Raw genomic sequence first — 18,309 nt, forward strand, 5'->3', positions numbered from 1 at the left:
GTTAGCGTGACGCGGAGGCGTGTATCGCGGCACCAGACTCTCGCAGGTTTTAAAATGGCCGCTCACTTTATTCAAACACGTCAAGTAAGTATCAGGCTACTATTTTCAATTTCTTGCGAGTCAAGTTATGAAAATGCTACAGAAAACTAATTAAATTTGTAGGCTGCGGCTATCATAGATGGAATCCACACGGAGGTGCTATGTTCCGCTTATCACGACAGAATGTTCGTGATCGTCTCCCAGTTTGAGAAAATTGGAACTTTGGTAAGCTTTAAATTTTGTCAGATCGATAGTAATGTGAATTAACCGGAAAATTGGCCAGTTTATGAAACATATAGTCTAAAACAACAACAGCAATCTTCATTTGGTTCCTAAATTCAGAATAGGGTTCGAGTTCTATTAATAATGGAAATTTAAGTGACTTTGTAAGCTTATATATTGGTTTAGTTAGCATGTGTTGCACTGATAGTGTCGTCATAGACAATAGCTACATGAAGTCTGTGATAGGGTGGCGGTTTTGGGTGCCTAGTCTAGAATAGGATTTCAAAATCAAGCTGATCATGGGCAGCACACCCCTACCCAAAGATTTACACCCTGGCCAATACCACACCCAGGAGCAGTCTTGTGCATACAGAAGGAGGAAAAGGTTTTCCATTACCAAGCACATGTAATGTTTTTGTTCATAAAATTTGTAACGTTGGATTCGAACCCATGACCTCTTCGATACTAGTGCAGTGCTCTACCAACTGAGCTATCAGGCCAACTGGGAGCTGGCCACTTTGCAAGTTCGTAATACACCCTTAGATGGTGAAGAATACAAGTAAATATATGAAAGTTCATATATTTAAACTGCGGAGAATGATATGAAGACATAATTGATCATCGCAGTTATACACACAACTTAAGCAATTGTGCAATTAAAGCCTGGAAAAAAATTCAGGCCTGAACGGGATTCAAACCCATGACCTCTGCAATACCGGTGCAGTGCTCTACCATCTGAGCTATCAGGTATATTACAAACTCACAAAGTGGCCAGCTCCCAGTTGGCCTGATAGCTCAGTTGGTAGAGCACTGCACCGGTATTGCAGAGGTCATGGGTTTGAATCCCGTTCAGGCCTGAATTTTTTTCAGGCTTTAATTTCACAACTGCTTAAGTTGTGTGTATAACTGTGATGATCAATTATGTCTTCATAATACTCTCTCTCTCCCTCTCTTGGAAATTTTCAATTATTTACATTTACATTTTTTTTATATTTTTTATTTAATATCCAAACTCATTCTGTATATAAATTATGGATGTTTAAAATATTCACAGGTCAGTGTAAACAAAATGTCAAGCTCTGCAACGGAAGACTCATCTTCAAGTGGCGAACACACGTTCAGTACTAGAACACTCATGGGAAGTGATGAGGTAAGTTCATCATGAGAAAGAAAAAACAAAGTACCTTCACAGACAGAAACTGCACCTATTAATTTTCAGTGATATTTCATCTTCCTTGAAAGCTGGCATACCTGACTGGGTTGGGTTTTTAACTTTTATTTAAAACTAGGATCAGTAATGAACTGAGAAGGGTTTGTTTAAATACGTGCATTAAAAACTTTTTTTATATCTGTTTATTACTGTTGCATTTTGATTGGTTCTTCCTTAGTAACAATTTTTTGGCAATGACACAAGCTGCACAAGAGCCATTAGGCCAGTGTGTCACTGATGTTCTTACCACATTTTGATGTTATTTATTACTGAACAGATACATGGCAACATGGAATCTATTTGTTAATTGGAGTAAACATACCAACCCTACCCAGTAGAATTCTATCCCCCTTGGATGGGGTCTGAATATACATGTATCACAGCACAAATGAGTATTACTATATTTAAAAATAAACTATGCATGATTGTGGGCAGTTCTCTATGAAGGATGAAGTCAAATTTGACAATACTAAGTAATACAGAGAAGAGAAGTAATACTATTCCATTCCAATAAATCTCTTAAACATGACACTAGGGATTAAAATCTAAATACTCTGTTTATTTTTATATTACAGGAAATCTGGCATGTTTATGCAAAACAGATAGGAGCCCTGGTCAATGAGCATTGCAGTAAACCAGTTCTCTTAGGAATTGCCCTCAAGAAACATTCACCACAGATTTTACAACAAATTTTAACACTTCTCCAATCAAACAGCGTGTGGTGATGATTTCTGGAGAAAGTTAGGGATTGCCAAATCTTAAAACTCACAGTACACCTTTGATTAGAAGAATGTACTTATGTTTAAAACCGCCAACTACTGTTTGTTGTTTCACATTTTATTTGTACAAATAAGTCTCCTCTTTATAACACTTGTTTTCTCTAGTGTGAAACACAACGTACAAAAATAAAGTATTATCTTAGTTAAATTATGTAATAAACTGACAAGTATTTAAGAGACAATACAGTGGTACCCCACGAAGCAGGCTTTCAAGTAGAAAGAGAGAGCAAGTCACAGCAGGTGTAACATGCCTGGGCAGACACACAAGGAAAAGAAAGCAACTCTTCGCTCTTTGCTATAGCATATCACACTGTTCCAACTCATTCCGTATTATTACTCAACACGAGCAGGCTGCCATTTTTTTTTTGCTAGTATTTACAAAACAAAGTAAACTGTCCACCAAGTCTAGTCTCATTTTTTTCAGTATAGAGAGATGTTAATGAGATACTTCATGGTGACAATCTATAAATAGATACCTGTCTATGTGCATATACTGTTGGTAACTATTCACTCTGCTTTTACAATTATTTTCATAAATTATGTACAGCCATTTGAGCATTAGCTCTTAACCATTTCAACAAGTATTTGATTTTTAGAACCATAACTTGTTGAGTTTCTGTTTTGAGACATCTCCAATAAGGGGTTTTTGAAAGAGGCATACAGGTAGTCCCAGCCATTGAACAAGTTCTGCTTGGGAACACCTACATGTACATTTGGCACTGAATAAAGGACCAGTGCACTCACCCCTCCCTTCTACCATGGGAAAATTCAAAGACACCAATACCCTGTGGGGAAGTAAGGCACAGCAGGTCATTTTCCCCTCACAGCCGTCAGTCTTCATCATCAAAGTCTTCGATTAACTCATCCACATCCTGAGGTGCTCCAGGGGTCACTTGTGAATCACACTCCTCAGCCACACATCTTGTGGTCCCCTGGGTCCCAGTCCCTTTTGGTTGTGAACCAGATAGGATATCATCATCATTATCATCACTTTCTGTTCCGCAGTCTTTTTCATCTAGAGTATCCACAGCCCCTCTAGGAATAAAAATCTTGCTTTAAAAAATTGAAGCACCTTTCAGATATTTAGCATACATTGATGCTTGGGAGAGCAAGAAAAGCTGCGAGGAAGGGCATTTGATGAAGACTTTTTTCATTTTCCTTAACATTTATGCAACTCAATAATTCAGTGGAAAAAAGAAAAATAATTCTGTTATCAAACAAATTCACAAGGCAAGTCTGCAACCATTAACTTCTGGAATAATTAGTCTCAAACGATCACATGTGCAGTGTCTCATTTATTTCAAGAAAACATTCAAAGGTTAAAAAAACAGACAAACATGCACTCAATTAGCTTCCCATTCAGACACTCTTAGGGCTCATCACGGGTTCCTTCCCCACGAACATCTGCTCAATGGACCGATCTGAACTAACCCAAACAATGGCAAAAACAACACACAAAACAGTCAACAGACTTGCACGTAAATGGCTAAATTTGAATCGTGCTCCCAGACCAGACAAAGTAGGAATAAACCTATATATCAAGCTCGCGAGACATAAGCTCGATCCAATTGATGGAAGAAACATACATGTAAGAACGTCTCTAGACAAACATACATCGTAGCTTTCTCAAAGTAAAGCTATAGCATCTCTGAAGAAAAAACAAACAAGGATAAATATGATATCTGTGATAAGAAGCAATGCACTTTTCTCGCAAATAGTTCTAATCAAACAGTTGGGCCCAGTGCCACAATACCAACAATATAGAATGCAAATAAGCAACATGTCACAGAAAATTTCATATTTTTCCCCTCACAAGCAAATACTTATTTTAATAGAGACTTCAAAACATATCTTGTAAATTAGTAGAATTCTATTAGTATACTAATGCAAATGCTGCAATCTGATTGGCTGAGCTACTCGTATACTATCAGCCATTAGAATGCAGTAGCTGTCGGTCGTCCACGAAATGCAACGTTTTTATCGTTTTTCTGAAGTTTTGGAAGAAAGTTTAGATGTAAATGGATAATTATATTCCTGAGAAGACAAAAAGAAGGACATAAACGGGTTCTTGACTTTAAAAACTTGCAATTATTGAAAAACCAGTGCGTGCGCGTAAACAACTGCTAATTTACCAAGGACAATTCAATACGTGTAATTCTGTTAAAGCGTCAAGTTCAATAATGCGTCAAAAAATATTTGGAAACCATTATTTGCGTTAATTTAAGTTAGAATTCTACTAATCGCTCTCGATTTCTATGAGGCGATAGTTGATTCAGCCTTGGGCCTCATCAACTATCACCTCATAAAAATCTCAACCTCATAATCCAATTGTTAAATAGAAATGAGCCTAAACAATTCATACTGTAAGCACATGGCAAACGACTGAGGTGTCAACTCTGTGAAGTGACATGCAGATAACAGCAGATTGGTTCTTTCACAACAAAGGCTAACTGCCAGTGAACGGAAGTGACCGGTCCGTTGAGCAGATATTCATGGGGAAGGAATGCGTGACGAGCCCTAAAAGCACCTGCGTGGGAGGCTAGCACACAATCATCTTGCATTTTTCTTGTTGGCACTACAATAATTAGTACAAAATAAATGAAACAGGCTCATAAATTCTTTATGATAATCTTCTTAATCCTCAGAGTGATCCATATTATGTATACATACTACATTTGAACAGGTCATGAGAATTTACCAAATGACCAGTATGGGCAAAATTGTGTTATGAATAAATTTTCATCATTAGTACTGCAAGAAACCTGCAGAAAGCAGTAAAGATAATTTTTTAAGCTGATCACGAGGCTCAGTCTGACTGTGGACTCTTACCTGAATGGTGACTTTGTTTTCTTGAAATTACCCATCACTTGAAGAAAGGAAATTTGTCCTAAAAATAAATAACAAGGAACATAACATTTACACTGTACATTCACTCAATTGAGTGCTAGAGCCTTACATTTTTGTGTCATAGTTGCACCACTAATTCAGGGATGGTGGTTTTTAATGAATCAGTTGAGTTAACTTTTAATCCTGAGTTAGCATTGACTAGCTTCTGAACAACCCAGCCCATGAGAAAAATTTTTTGAGGCTGGTTTAGATTGAGTTGTACCGTACTTATTTATTAATTTGGCCTCCTAGAACAATTCAGTCTAATTGATATTGATGCTTTAATTGCATGCTGCATTACAAATGAATGCGGCACATACTTAAGGGTGGTACGCTAAAATACTTTTCCTCGACATACTGTATGCAGTGCTTAATCGGGGGCGGCTCTTAATCATGTAAATACCATACTAAGTAAATTTTACCTCTGAAGGTTAAACCTCAAAAAATTAATGTCAAAAAAAACTATCAACTCTTGGACGTCTCTCACTCCCCCATGTAGCTAGCAAAATAGAGTGTGCAAAGTAACAGGCCACAGCACAAAGTTCTGGCTGAGATATGCGCCAATACATGAATTACATACAGTGCATGTCTAGCACCGGAGATTAATACTTTAATAGTCATTTTCATAATGATGAACTGACAAATAATTCTTATATTTAGTCCCACACCTGGTGTTCTCAGTGGTACATCAGTAATAGCTAAATATGGGACAATCTCTGTTTGCAAGACTAATGATGGCCAATGACAACCTTGTGAGGTAAAAAGATTAGGACACAAAGTTATGAATGCAAGTTTACTGAAAAGATTACAATAATTATGTTCCACTGATTTGTTGTCATGATGATTAGGTAATGCTTTTCATGTTACAATCACAATCACATTTGCAGATAGAGACATAGACAAAGACATACGTATAGTTTTACCTGGTCACACACTTACATGTAGCTATGGTCACAGTGCATCCCATAGACTTGATGAGCAGAGTCTACAGCATGCACCAGGTAGTTTACAGGTCCGCCAAGAAACAAAAATAATAACAAAGTAAAAAATGTACATTTGGGAAAAAATATTAAACTAGACTAAGATTATACCTCTGAATAAATCTCTTGCAGTGCAAGCACCATCTCGCATCTGAAAATAATTCAACACAACTTTAACACATGGTAAAAATTGTAACTCAAGAGTATCATTGAGTAGTTCTGACTTAACTTAAAACATTGCCTTTCATTTCAGCTACCAGGAGTCCTCACATGTGACTGGAGGTGTAGCAGCTCTCATAGGCTTGTAATTCTATTTTGTGTCATAATGTTGCAGCTGTTATTGTTTACCGGCTAGGGCTTTGTTCATGTAGTTTGTTAGTCTATAGTTCTCTTGAAGGGTATTGAGCCATTAATTTTACATGAGATCTTGGGAGACCTTCTACAAAACACCCCATAACCACATAATCATACTAGATGAGCTACATGTACATGTACTTTTACAAATTAAAGCAATAAGAATTCAGGCATCATAATGTGAGCAGGAAAACTAACAATATCCTAAATTGCATGGTAACAATGTTAAACCATTATTAAAATAACTTAACATACCATTTACAAGTTATGATTCTACTTGTAAGTAAAATTAAACATTTTCTAAAGTGAATTCATATTAATTAAATTGATAAATATATTTGATGAAAGCCCTATTTTTGTGCATGTAGTGCTATTTTTATGACCATGATAACGGCTTTGAAATTTTTTCGGTTACAAGTAATACATGTATGCTTCATTTCTAGTTCCATTTCATGTTCTTTCCACCTCCAGTAATATCTGAACAAATTGCCTTTTTCCAAGTAAAAATAATAATTGAATAATTAAGGTAAATAAATAAGGTAATTTTAAAAATAATTCATACTTTTCTGTTGACATCAAACCACTGTGGTTTATGGAGTGGTCTCCATCCTCTCCCCACACTGCTGGAATTTCCTCCCGGTCTGCCATTAAATATCAGCCCACGTGCCGCCAGGCAAGAGCTGTATTCCCTCATCAAAGACTGATGCTGTGTTAATTGACAAATAGAGAAGCCTTAAAGCCGTGTAGTACACTGTGATAAAACACAATGGGTATTTGAGAACATGAGGGAAATGTAGAAAACACGAGAGCTGCAGGCAAGTGTTTTCTTCAATTATCAGTTGTTCTCAAATGTCCAGAGTGTTTTGTCAATGTGTAATTCATGGCTTAGGCTTCTCATTTGTTTTTTGCCACATTTGGTAATGTGGCGAAAAACAATAAAACAAGCTTTTACTATGGTTATTCTCTGATAAAACATGGGTTTGTGACCAATCAAAGCACATGGAGGGTCCTATGTATATTATAACATAAAATAAATTAATTCAGTTGATCACATGCACATGTACACACACTTTGCACACGATTTATTTCAATTGCATTTAGAAATTGGTACAAGACAAAACATTAGTCTTAGCATTAGTCTTGTCTAGGCAGATCAGTTGTTACAATTATATTAGATTACTTACATAATGCATAACAAACAACTAGAGAGACAAAGAAAATATAAAATACTAACATTATGTTTAAATTAGTTCTGCGCTAGATACATGTACATGTAACTCAAAAAATATACAACACAAAAAGAATAACATGTAGACGTCAACCATGTAGCTCCTAGACAATGGAGGATGTCAGAAAAGCTCAAGGTAGCTGTAGGATGAATGTAGACAAAGCTTTAGCAGAAATTTTCACGGATAGGGACTCTGATCTTAGCGACGAGAGTCATCAAGAAAGTGAAGATGTTTCAGAGTACAGTGGAGACAGTTTAGAGTCAGACGATGAGGAAGAGAGCCAAACTGTAGAAGAAGATGACCCAATCGATGCGAGCGACAGTAAAAGTTAAGAGGATTCTGTGGGAGCTAATAATGAAGGCCAAGGAAGAGGAAGAGGTCACCCTCGAGGTCCTGCAAGAGGTGGTCATGGTGCTGCAAGAGCCAGTCCTGTGAGGGCAAGAGGTGGTCATGGGGCTGCCAGAGCAGCCCCACAAAAATCCAATATGGCCACTGGTTGCATTCAAAGGGTTAATTAGTTTGGAGAATAAACATCTTTAAATTGAACAAAATAAACAGACAAAACATTACCATCCACTCTTTAGTCATGTAGTCTGCATCACTAAAGTTTTCACTGATGTTCACCTGAAAATCGGTTTAAATAATATTAAATTTCAATTACCATCTTCATTCTCTATAAAAGATGTTCAATGATAATTAATAACAGATACTTTAAATTCTTTCACAGTCTAAAAGCAGAGACCACTAAATGTATCAAGTACAACCTTTGAGAGCCCATAAATATAGATGATGAACTTATAAATTTTAAAATTATTTTATTTAATAACTATAATTATTGTGTTAACCAGTTGATTCTGGCTTTTGTAAAATTCTGTACTTTCCTATAATATCAATAATTCATACCTGGTAGTTAGGCAATACTAATGGTATTACATTATATTTGGAAGATTTCTATTTTCTCTAACTTACCACATCATCAATATCATCAAAAAATTCCAGATAATTTTGATGAAGGTAAAGATTAAAAACTTCACTGGAAAGGTGAGTTCTATCTAACACATCCTGCATGAAGAACAAGGAGAAAGCAAGTACAAACGTTACCATTCAAGTCCTAAAATCAACTTAAATTCCACTTTCTTCTTATAAGTACTTTCTATACTGATTGTCTGTAATTTGATTTTAAAAATCTTGTAGTTTCATTACCCTTAAACTGTTCAATAAAGGTTAACTTTCATTCTCATTCTTTGCAGTCATATATAATTATTTATTTTGCTTCTTGTCTTGAAGAAAACCTCTTCCTTTGTATTACATGCTGATTGATCCAGTAAATCACCAAACCCTGGCCAGAATATGAGTCTGCACACTTAAAATGAAACAATTCTGATTTTATTGGTCACTACCTCGGGAGAGAATAACAACTGGTTTCTTGCATAATGTGACAAGTGAGATGGAAGCAGGTCTACATCTGACAATCCTGGATCTCCTGAAAAGAAATAATTATCAAACCATGAGCCATTACCAGCACATGAGCCATTCCTAAGTTACCTTCAGTTGGCATCATGCCTCAGTGTTTCAAAGCGAGTCCTCATGGAAATCTTTTATATGAAAATGAGTTTGATTTGCATGAGAGAAAATGTGAAGGCACACACATTTTCATATTCATGATTTCACACGAAGACTCATTTTGAAACAGAGGCAAAAGGCAACTCAGGAAATTGGCCAATTGGTTTGCACCAGACACTACTCACTTTTACAGTACAGGATCTTTCCCAAGGCTCTGAAGAGAAACAAAGCTGTATCTCTTCCACCAATGGCTGTGACTGTCTCCGACACAAGGTTATTGTCTGTGTTCTCTTTGCTGTAAACCAGACACTGTGATGTCTGACTAGAGTGTGAAGCATCGGCACCTTCGTGCACTGAGTTAATCTGTTTTTCGCCTTTTGTTGTCCTTGCTTTTGACCTTTTAGGCTTACTCTCATCTTTTCTTGCCAGATTAAACTTCCTTTTTGAAGTGTATGATTTGTCTGTAAAGTTACAAATTTCAGAACCACAGTCAACATCTGAAACAGAAACTAAATAGTACAATAAATCCAAAGGATCTTGAAAGAAATTACCAGACAATTGTGTGAGATTTCAACATATTTAAACCTTTGTGGATCATTTGTCACAGCTATGATGGTAGGATATTTCTCATTTCTTGCAGACTAACCTTTTAAACAAGAGAACTGAAGGCCATTAATAGCAGTCCGGATGTCTCCCCCACTATTCTGAGCCAACAGCTCAACTGTTTCCTTACTTGGAATCATAAAAGTTGATTTATTCTGTAAAAAATATATATATATATATTGTAGGCCTAGTGTCGCTATTATTAGCAATTATTATTATTAGTTATTATTATTATTATTATTATTATTATTATTAGTGTTGCTTTGTAATCATTCATTCAACTGAAGATGGCAGAAGTTCTGTCGAAACATGTCTTTCAAACTTAAAAAATTGGTCGTTTTCCTTAAAATCTTTACATGTCTGCTGTTATCTAGACCTTTTGAAAGAAAATGTATTTATAAAGTAAATATAATATTGAACGAAAGTGGTACTGCTAAACTGAGCTTCTTTGTACCTGACTCTGTTGAGCTTCCAGAGAAGTTATTCTGTTCATAGCTTTTACCAAGCTGGTGTGTGCCACAGGATTGAAGCTGAAAGTAGGAAAAAGGATGGTACATGTACATCAAGCATGGACATTTATTATAAAATTTACTAAAAAAAATAATCAGTTATATAAATTGATTAGAAAATTAGAAATAGAAACTACAAAATAGTTGAATGGTCCAGAGGTCAAGTTAATCTTAAGTCTGCACCCATTCAACATAGTTGCCAGAACTAACTTTTTTCTATAGCATGACAAGACCAGGCTAGTTTCAAACACATATGGATGTAATGATGTTACGCTAGTCCTTTGCAAGGGTACCTCCTCCCCCCTTACCCCCAACATTTAAATTACATGTAATTTGCTGGAACCTATTTATACACCCAGTAAAAATACACTCCCCCACGCACTGTGAGAGTAAACTGTATTGACCAATGACCCAACGAATGCTCAAACCTGCACTGCTTGATCCGTATTCCAGTACAATAATTAACAGCCTTTAAAGACCTCCATGTCTCCCCACTTATACAAAAATCAAGAGGTTTTGAAATGAATAAAATCCCACTAACAATGGATTTTATTTTTAACGAAATGAAAATAGTAAATGACCAGAAGATACAATGAAAAATTTGGTATGTACCTGATGTTATGAACATGCAGTTTATGCTGAACATCTTTAGGGAGCAGTTTATGAACATTAGAGTCTCCATGATGGCTGTCAGAGATAACAAAAACAATGGGAACTCTTCCTTTCTGTTGATAGGTGCTGTTGACCAAAAACAGAACATTTCAAGTTTAACATTATTTCAGGTCACAAAAATCTGTAAGAACTGTCTAACCAAACCTGAGGGTTCCAGATACCTTTTCAAGGCAGGGTGTCAATAAGGAATTCCAACAGGTCAATTTCCACTCCTCCCACCACATCATTATAAATTTTCTATTACCGGTAATTTGTCAGGTCATGTACCTGACCTTCTCAAACTCGTTAATAATTCATCAAGGTCAAACAAAGGAAATTGTGACCATGGATTTTTACAATTTTAATTCTCCATTTACTTCTTAGTTTTAGTCTCAATTGAGAAGATATATCAAACACTCAAGACAGTGTTTGACCACATTTCCAAACACCTCGAAGTTCGTCAAAAATACTCCGCTAAGAGTCATGTTTTCAAACCTCTTTCTCAAGGTTTGGAAATGTGTTCAAACACAGTCTGTCGTGTTTGATGTATTACTTGCCAAGTTTTTGACCTAAAACCCCTCACTTATCTAGAGCACTGATCAAACACAGTCAAACCTCTACTTACATGGTTTCTAAAATCAAATGAATGTTAGTACCTCAAAACCTCTTGAAGTTTGGTAGCATCTCTGAAAAATATATTTGGGAGGTCCTACAAAAATGTTAATGATCAATTATTAAATTAGAATGACTACATACACGGTAAATAAAATTTTAAGCACTACGATCATTGTTCAATAATACACTGATCAATGGCCAACGACAGCTCCTTGAAATGCTTTAAATCACAACCTTCAAGTCAGATGCATGTAGGAGGAGCCCACGGTCCACAAAGCAGTACTTTCAAGAATTACCTTGTAATTATTATTCTGTTAAGTTAAGTTGTGTTGCCAGTGCTAATAAGCACCTGATTCTAAGCTGGCTAATATGAGTGCTCAGTTATTAGTACAGCTGCAACTGAACAAGCGGCCATTTTTAAATATTGGTGATCTTGACAGACAATGTAGGTACAAAACACAATCTTCCTGATATTATTATTACTCCTAGCCAGTCCTCTGGTTTCCAATATCAGACTGTATTTAACAGTTAGTTAACATAATATGTAGTTGTACTGACCTCCACTAAGATAATTTTCTTGACTGCAACACTGCTTTTCTCTTTGAATAAAGACAGGGTGGGGTATTTGCTGACACGCAGAATAAAGTCTTGAAACTGTCTAACCTGGGACTGACTGCTCTTGCTCCAGTTGGAATACTCACCCTCAGCTGTGATATGCAATAGATATTAAGCAATTATTAAAGGAGAAGGTTGAATTTTGGGCTTATCTGAGACGAATTTCATAAGGAAAACCTGCACTGAGCCTGAAACTTCGGCGAGTGCTTAAACTTAGTGCGAAGTTTTGACAAAAAATATATGTTTCTCGGAGTGACTTTCTCCTTTAACTATTATTAGTAAAGCTTTTTAAACCCAACTGACCCATAGTTGCAGTTAACTGCAGTTTCTTTAGCATCTAGGAATATTTGGCCAGGCCATCATAAGTTACTCCCCAGCACTTATAGGATACCCAACAATTCACTGATGTCCAATAATACTCCTGAGTGGAGAGAGGCACTGTGAGAGTGAAATGTCTCGCCCAAGAAGATAACACAATATCCCCCACCAGAGCTTAAACCCAAACCACTCAATTCATAGTCCAACACACTAACCATTAGGACAATGCGCCTTCCAAAAATTAACAGGAACTTACAGTCACACTCAACGGGACCCATATGACTAATTTGCCTGGCTGTTATTTCTACAATGTAGCTCTTACCCCCAGGGGGGTACTCCCATATAAAAAGGACTGGGGTGTTCGTCATACCTTTAAGGGGTTAAAAACGTGGTTTTAGTACCTCTTAGGGTGTTCAGCCTAAAAAGGTCACAGCAGGAGCTTTTGCAGTACCTTTTATGGTATTGAGCCAAAACAATGTGACAGGAGATAGTGTGTTGTTTTAGAATCAGTACCTCTTAGGGGTGAGAAAAATTCAAGCCACGCCCACAAAACAGGACCTTGGTATCTCTTAGAGGTTCTTTTCAAAATTTCTGATGAGCAGCCCTGCCCTTTTATTTGGGAGTCCCCCTCCCAGGCTCTTACCGTCAGTCTCACTAAGAGGGTTGATCCACTCCTGCACTTCAAATCCAAGCTCATTTGCCAACACATGAACTGTCGCAGTCTTGCCTGCACCAGCTGAACCAGTCAGGAGCAACACAGCTCCAGATGATGACTGAGAGAGAATCACAAATGACAAGTTTATGCTCCTGGATGGTTTACACCCCACCAGGCATACTTTCTTACAATAAGAACTTTTACAAACCAGAACAGTATAAGACAGAGTACATGTACTTTACAGTTTCAATCAATTTTTTTTCCCCAGAGCCCTCAATTCTTCAGGTTCCTGACTACCTGAATATATTTGAAGACTATCAGTGCACAATTTACTGTACGTCAAGCATTGATCAGTGATTATCAAAAGCACAACTGGTTTGAATACATGCACATATCTACTATTATGCTTAGACTCATTGGTCAATCTTGCACTTGTTCTCAGATTTTAGAGTCACTAATCTATTAATACACTCAATACAGTATAGTCTAAGAATTATAGAAATTAAACACAAATTATAAAGAAAAGACAAGTTATTTAATTGCAATTCAGTAATACTCGTATTGCAGTGTTGTAACACCTGTATGCTTGTTAGTCTGTTTGATAAAATATGATAAATTAATTATTTATAATAAGTCTATTTCACATGACCTGTTTACCTGTGAACACAAGTGATCCAGAAGCCAGTTACGGACCTCAGCCACTTTTTTCTTGTGAACCACAAGTTCAGACTGGAAAAAGCAAGGTTTATATGTGAGAATAATTTACATGAGACAGTTTTATATGCAGGAGAATCATTGGCCTGGTCATGCATGAAGCTGTTCAAACCAGTATTGAAGAAGATGAAAATGAGTTAAAAGTAACTCATTTTATCAAGTTTTTAACTTAATAATATAGGCATCTTTGAACCATGTACCTCTGACTTTGGTTTGTACTTGTCTAGCCAGAGATCTTCATCTTTCTTAAGTTTCTGTGGAACCAGTTGACGACCATCTTTAATTTAGAACAAATAAAACATCAGTTAATAACCAGACTCATTACCAAATACCTAAGTCTGTGCTCATTTATAACAGGGTTCGTACCCTTTTTCAGAAACAAATTTCCAGAACTTTTCCAGGACTCTAAAATTTACATTAACCCTTTCACTCCCAAGATCTCAATTTTAATTCTCCTTGCTGTGTGCCATACATTTCATATTTTTTACTTACATTTAACAGGTTTCCAGCACTTTCCAGGACCAGTAGCCCTTTTCCAGGACTTTCCAGTCCTGGAAAATGCCACAGTAAAATTCCAGGACTTTCCAGATTTTCCAGGACCCGTACGAACCCTGTTATAATCTTCATAGTGGTAAAGCTTGTGTCTGATAACAACCCTAATAACCTTGCTGGACTGGTTTAGAGACTGAGATCTCAAAAAAATCAGACACTGATCCTAACTGATTACAACATCTCTACTAACACTCAACAAATCAATGATACATGTACATGTATCTTGGAGGTACCAAGGTATGACAGGGCTTGAAATTCGTTTTTTACTCCACTAGCAAAGTTTTGCTAGTGAGATTTTTGTCTACTAGCAACTGGTAAGACCACTAGCATACCACATTTGAAGGAATGAGTGCACTGAGAGACACCACAGGTAAAGCAATTGAGTGCCTGAAGGGATGAATGGTGACAATCAAACGACCCTTCTGTTGGTTACTGTCAATTTTCTTACGAATAGGAAATTAATATACCATTAAATTAAAAGAAAAACTTCTTTGTTGCGTCCACTTTTTAAATAAACGCCGCCCTCAAATAAGCGCCCTCCTCGAATAAGTGCCACATTTGAGGCACGAAAAATTTAATAAGCCCTGTGGCAATTATTCGAGTAATAATACATTATTACAATATTCATGTAGCTGCTTTTCGTTTGGATTGACTATATTTGGCTTACATAAAACATGCTCCTCTCATCTTCCGTCATTTGCCCCAGATTTTATTCGTACTTTCTTTCTTGCCTTCAACAGCTTCCTTGAAATGTTTTGGAGAAATGGATAATTCTAACCTGCAAACATGCGCTAGTGGATATTTTTTTGTCACGCAAATTACCAAAACCATTCGCATCTTGCAAGTTTGCAAACGTTAATTTTGAGCCCTGCATGACACACCTGCATGAAAGCCACTGGAGAATGTCCAGTGACTGATGGCATATGGGCAAGGGGATGAGAGAGATGCCTGTTTATGCTAAAAGGGAGAAATGATTCAGAAGTTAAATTTTACTTGTGTTGAAGGAATTCTTGATGTTTACTAGTTTTGTTCTCTTTGCATTGCCTTCATCAAAGTCACCAAAGGAAGATGCAATCCATGCATTATGTTTCTGAAAAACAATATTTATACCATTAGGAAACAGGAACCTTAATTCCTGGATGGTCAATCAATTACACAAAATTAATTTGGAAATAGTCTGGTAGGTGGTTTTAAGCATTATTTAAAACCATTTATGACGTTTAGAGCCTAAATCTGCATCTATCTCAAGAAACAAGAAGATCTGTTAGATCTTATAACCGCGCTTTAAAAATTTAACGGTTCGCTTAGCACTACCGTCGGAACGCAGTGCACATTCCAAAGCAGTCATTGATGATTCTTTTCTTACTGTAGACATCACATCACTTGATCAACACAAACTGTATTATTGCACCACCAGTGGTAGCCGTTGACAAATCTTCGATGACGTAATGGTCTTAATCTAGAACTTTCTTCGGGATATGTATGGGCATGAACGATATGAACGACACAATAATAACACTATTAACAACAGCTTTCTTTCTTAAAAGTCATTATTAAATTTAATTGGTGTTTTCCACGAGTAAAGGGCTAGCAAAGTAGTCACACAAGTCATAAAAAAACCCTATCCCGACCGATGTATCGATTTTGGTCACTCCAGTGACCACAGATTGAAAACGTGACAGAAAATTGGCGTTACTTTTGATTCTCACCAAATTTGTCATATCCCCCCCTCGGGAGAATTTTGTTAAGTTAGCTAATTTAGTATGCAAGCCACCGTAATGGCGGTCGTCGCGGCGAAATGTTTATTTGCTCAAAATTGGGGCAAAATCTTTCGGAGATGGAAATCAGGACATTTGTAAGGATACAGAAAGTAATTTGGGACCAGTTGCTGGCTTCTAAGGCTGAATTTATCCAGAAGTAAGCTGTATTTTCGTTTTCGTGCCAAAAGCCACGCGATGAAATATTATCGGTTTGTTCTGCTGTCTTGTTCTGTTTTTTCTCTTGGTCTTTTTCGTAGCCCACCGAGGCCAGTCTTTCGTCTAAATCAGTTGAAAAAAGTTCGAAAAAGATGTTCCCATTCACATTTAAGCTCTCAGGCGATAATTCTGGAGTTTTTTGGCCGAAACGTCGGCTTGGTTATGTTCACGTTTTTCGGTTGCTATGGGCGACCGTGGCTTCCGTTGTTAGGTCAAGTCTGGGGAGTGAGGTCACAAAAAATTGTAATTAATTCTGGTTTTGTTCGATTTCGCTGAAATTTTAACATGATAAAGCTGGATTGTTAAGGAGTAGATTTACCTTCTGCCGATGTGTGGTAGCTATCAACGCTAAAGTGATATATCGCTTCGATGTCAGGGTTTTGAAGAGATTTTTTTGCAACGTGTAGGTTCGGCGTGATTTTGTAATCTGAGATTTTTGTTGACCCTGAAGAAACAAGGTTTGGCGAGTAAACATTACAGATTGCGTAATTCAAAGTTGGCCGAGTGGAGATCTGCGTCTGGTCTCCGACAAAAAAAATATAAAAAAAAATAAACCAAGGGTAGAACATGAACCGCGCTCGGCCCATGGCCGCGCGGTTAATAAAATACATGAAAAATTTTGGTTCTTTTCATGAAAATAGCAAGAAATATGGTGCAAACGGTGTTCATAAGTTATGAGAGTACGACATGCTCTTTCTGATTGCTCAGTAAGAATATTTTATAATTTAGGTTTGGAAAATCATCTTGCTTCTTAAAAGAATTACATGTATATTCTGCTGGAGCTGAATAAACAAGACACTAGCAACTCCAACATTGAATGACAATTGTGCAAGATTATTATTAAAAAAAAAAAGAGAGAAATTCTGACTGTTGGTTACCTTAAAAATTTTAACTGTCAAAAAAACAAATCAAATCAAAAATCAAAATCAAAAAAAAAAGTTCTAATTGTTAATATTTCTACCTTTGACCCTGTTGATGAAGAGCTTGCCCCTTTAAGTTTCCCAGTCTGCAGCTTCTTCCAAGATAAATTTAATTCTTTAACATCACTACCTGAATGTAGAAATGTTTTTGAAGTGCTGAGGAAATAAAGACAATAAATAAGAATACCACAAACTAGAATCTTGAAACAAAAGCTGTTACTACAAACATTTATTCTCATCAAGTTAAGCTAATATTTCATTGGGCATGAATTATAAAATAATATAATAAATAAATAAATAAATAAATAAATAAATACTGTCTGTACCATACATATTTATTAGTATCTAGCAGTTTTACAATTTTTTTTTTTTACTACTTAGATATTGTAAATTAGTCATATTAGTGTATCAGTTTTGTTACTGTCAAATGTCACCCTCTCTGTCACCCTCTCCAATAAAGTCTCTACTCTACTCTACTCTACCCTAATAATAAGCTTTTAATTTTATCATCTCACCTTAAGGAATTACATGGTTCTCTCAGCGAGCTCTTGGGGTCTTCACTATTCTCTAGGATACTGCGTTTGTGATGCTTGCTCTACAAAGGAAAGTTTACCTGTAACGTGATACATGTAAGGTCTGCAAGCTAACATGCAACTGTTTCATACTCGTTGACTGTCTGTACAAACTCTTTACGGCTGTGCACGTTTACACTTATTTTGGACATGACTTTGAAAAAGAAAGAAACGACACAAGACAGGATGATAATCTTTATACCATTGCAAGCAAACATGAGAACAACTGTAAGCTTCAAACCAACTTCAAACGCCACAGACACTGTCACTCAGTGTCAACCGCCATTTTGAAAAGCAGTCACGACTTAGACCCAGTCAGCGGTGTACGGCTTCTTCCCAGGCCTTCA

At 36.6% G+C, this 18,309-nt stretch overlaps 2 protein-coding genes and 1 non-coding gene across 4 annotated transcripts; 2 read left to right on the plus strand and 1 right to left on the minus strand.

Annotated features, from left to right (window-relative positions):
* LOC110062743 (proteasome assembly chaperone 3-like) lies at positions 1-2,398 on the plus strand. The gene is made up of 4 exons (XM_089286123.1): positions 1-84; positions 163-264; positions 1,316-1,411; positions 2,047-2,398. Exons 1-4 carry the CDS (start codon positions 55-57, stop codon positions 2,194-2,196), a joined length of 378 nt encoding a protein of 125 aa, XP_089142249.1. The 5' UTR covers positions 1-54; the 3' UTR covers positions 2,197-2,398.
* Positions 1,046-1,118, plus strand: Trnat-ggu (transfer RNA threonine (anticodon GGU)). Its single transcript has one exon. It is a non-coding gene; the product is annotated as a tRNA-Thr (tRNA).
* LOC110062742 (cell cycle checkpoint protein RAD17-like) lies at positions 2,293-18,281 on the minus strand. Of its 2 annotated transcripts, none has more exons than XM_089286109.1 (21): positions 18,165-18,281; positions 17,906-17,985; positions 17,432-17,546; positions 15,488-15,584; positions 14,143-14,219; positions 13,886-13,957; positions 13,217-13,346; positions 12,199-12,347; positions 11,682-11,734; positions 10,987-11,112; positions 10,320-10,395; positions 9,909-10,020; positions 9,448-9,723; positions 9,100-9,182; positions 8,669-8,761; positions 8,270-8,323; positions 7,033-7,176; positions 6,228-6,267; positions 5,805-5,885; positions 5,080-5,137; positions 2,293-3,285 (listed from the first exon to the last, which is right to left on the minus strand). In XM_089286109.1, exons 1-21 carry the CDS (start codon positions 18,165-18,167, stop codon positions 3,081-3,083), a joined length of 2,124 nt encoding a protein of 707 aa, XP_089142235.1. In that variant the 5' UTR covers positions 18,168-18,281; the 3' UTR covers positions 2,293-3,080. The 2 variants fall into 2 exon arrangements, with proteins under 2 accessions (XP_089142235.1, XP_089142236.1); XM_089286110.1 differs by having other exon boundaries at positions 3,242-3,898.
* Between the last annotated feature and the right edge of the window lie 28 nt (positions 18,282-18,309).

This window comes from Orbicella faveolata, unplaced genomic scaffold, assembly GCF_042242905.1.
Source record: "Orbicella faveolata isolate gen_17 unplaced genomic scaffold, um_ofav_v1 contig_14, whole genome shotgun sequence".
In the NCBI taxonomy this organism is placed as follows: Eukaryota; Metazoa; Cnidaria; class Anthozoa; order Scleractinia; family Merulinidae; genus Orbicella; species Orbicella faveolata.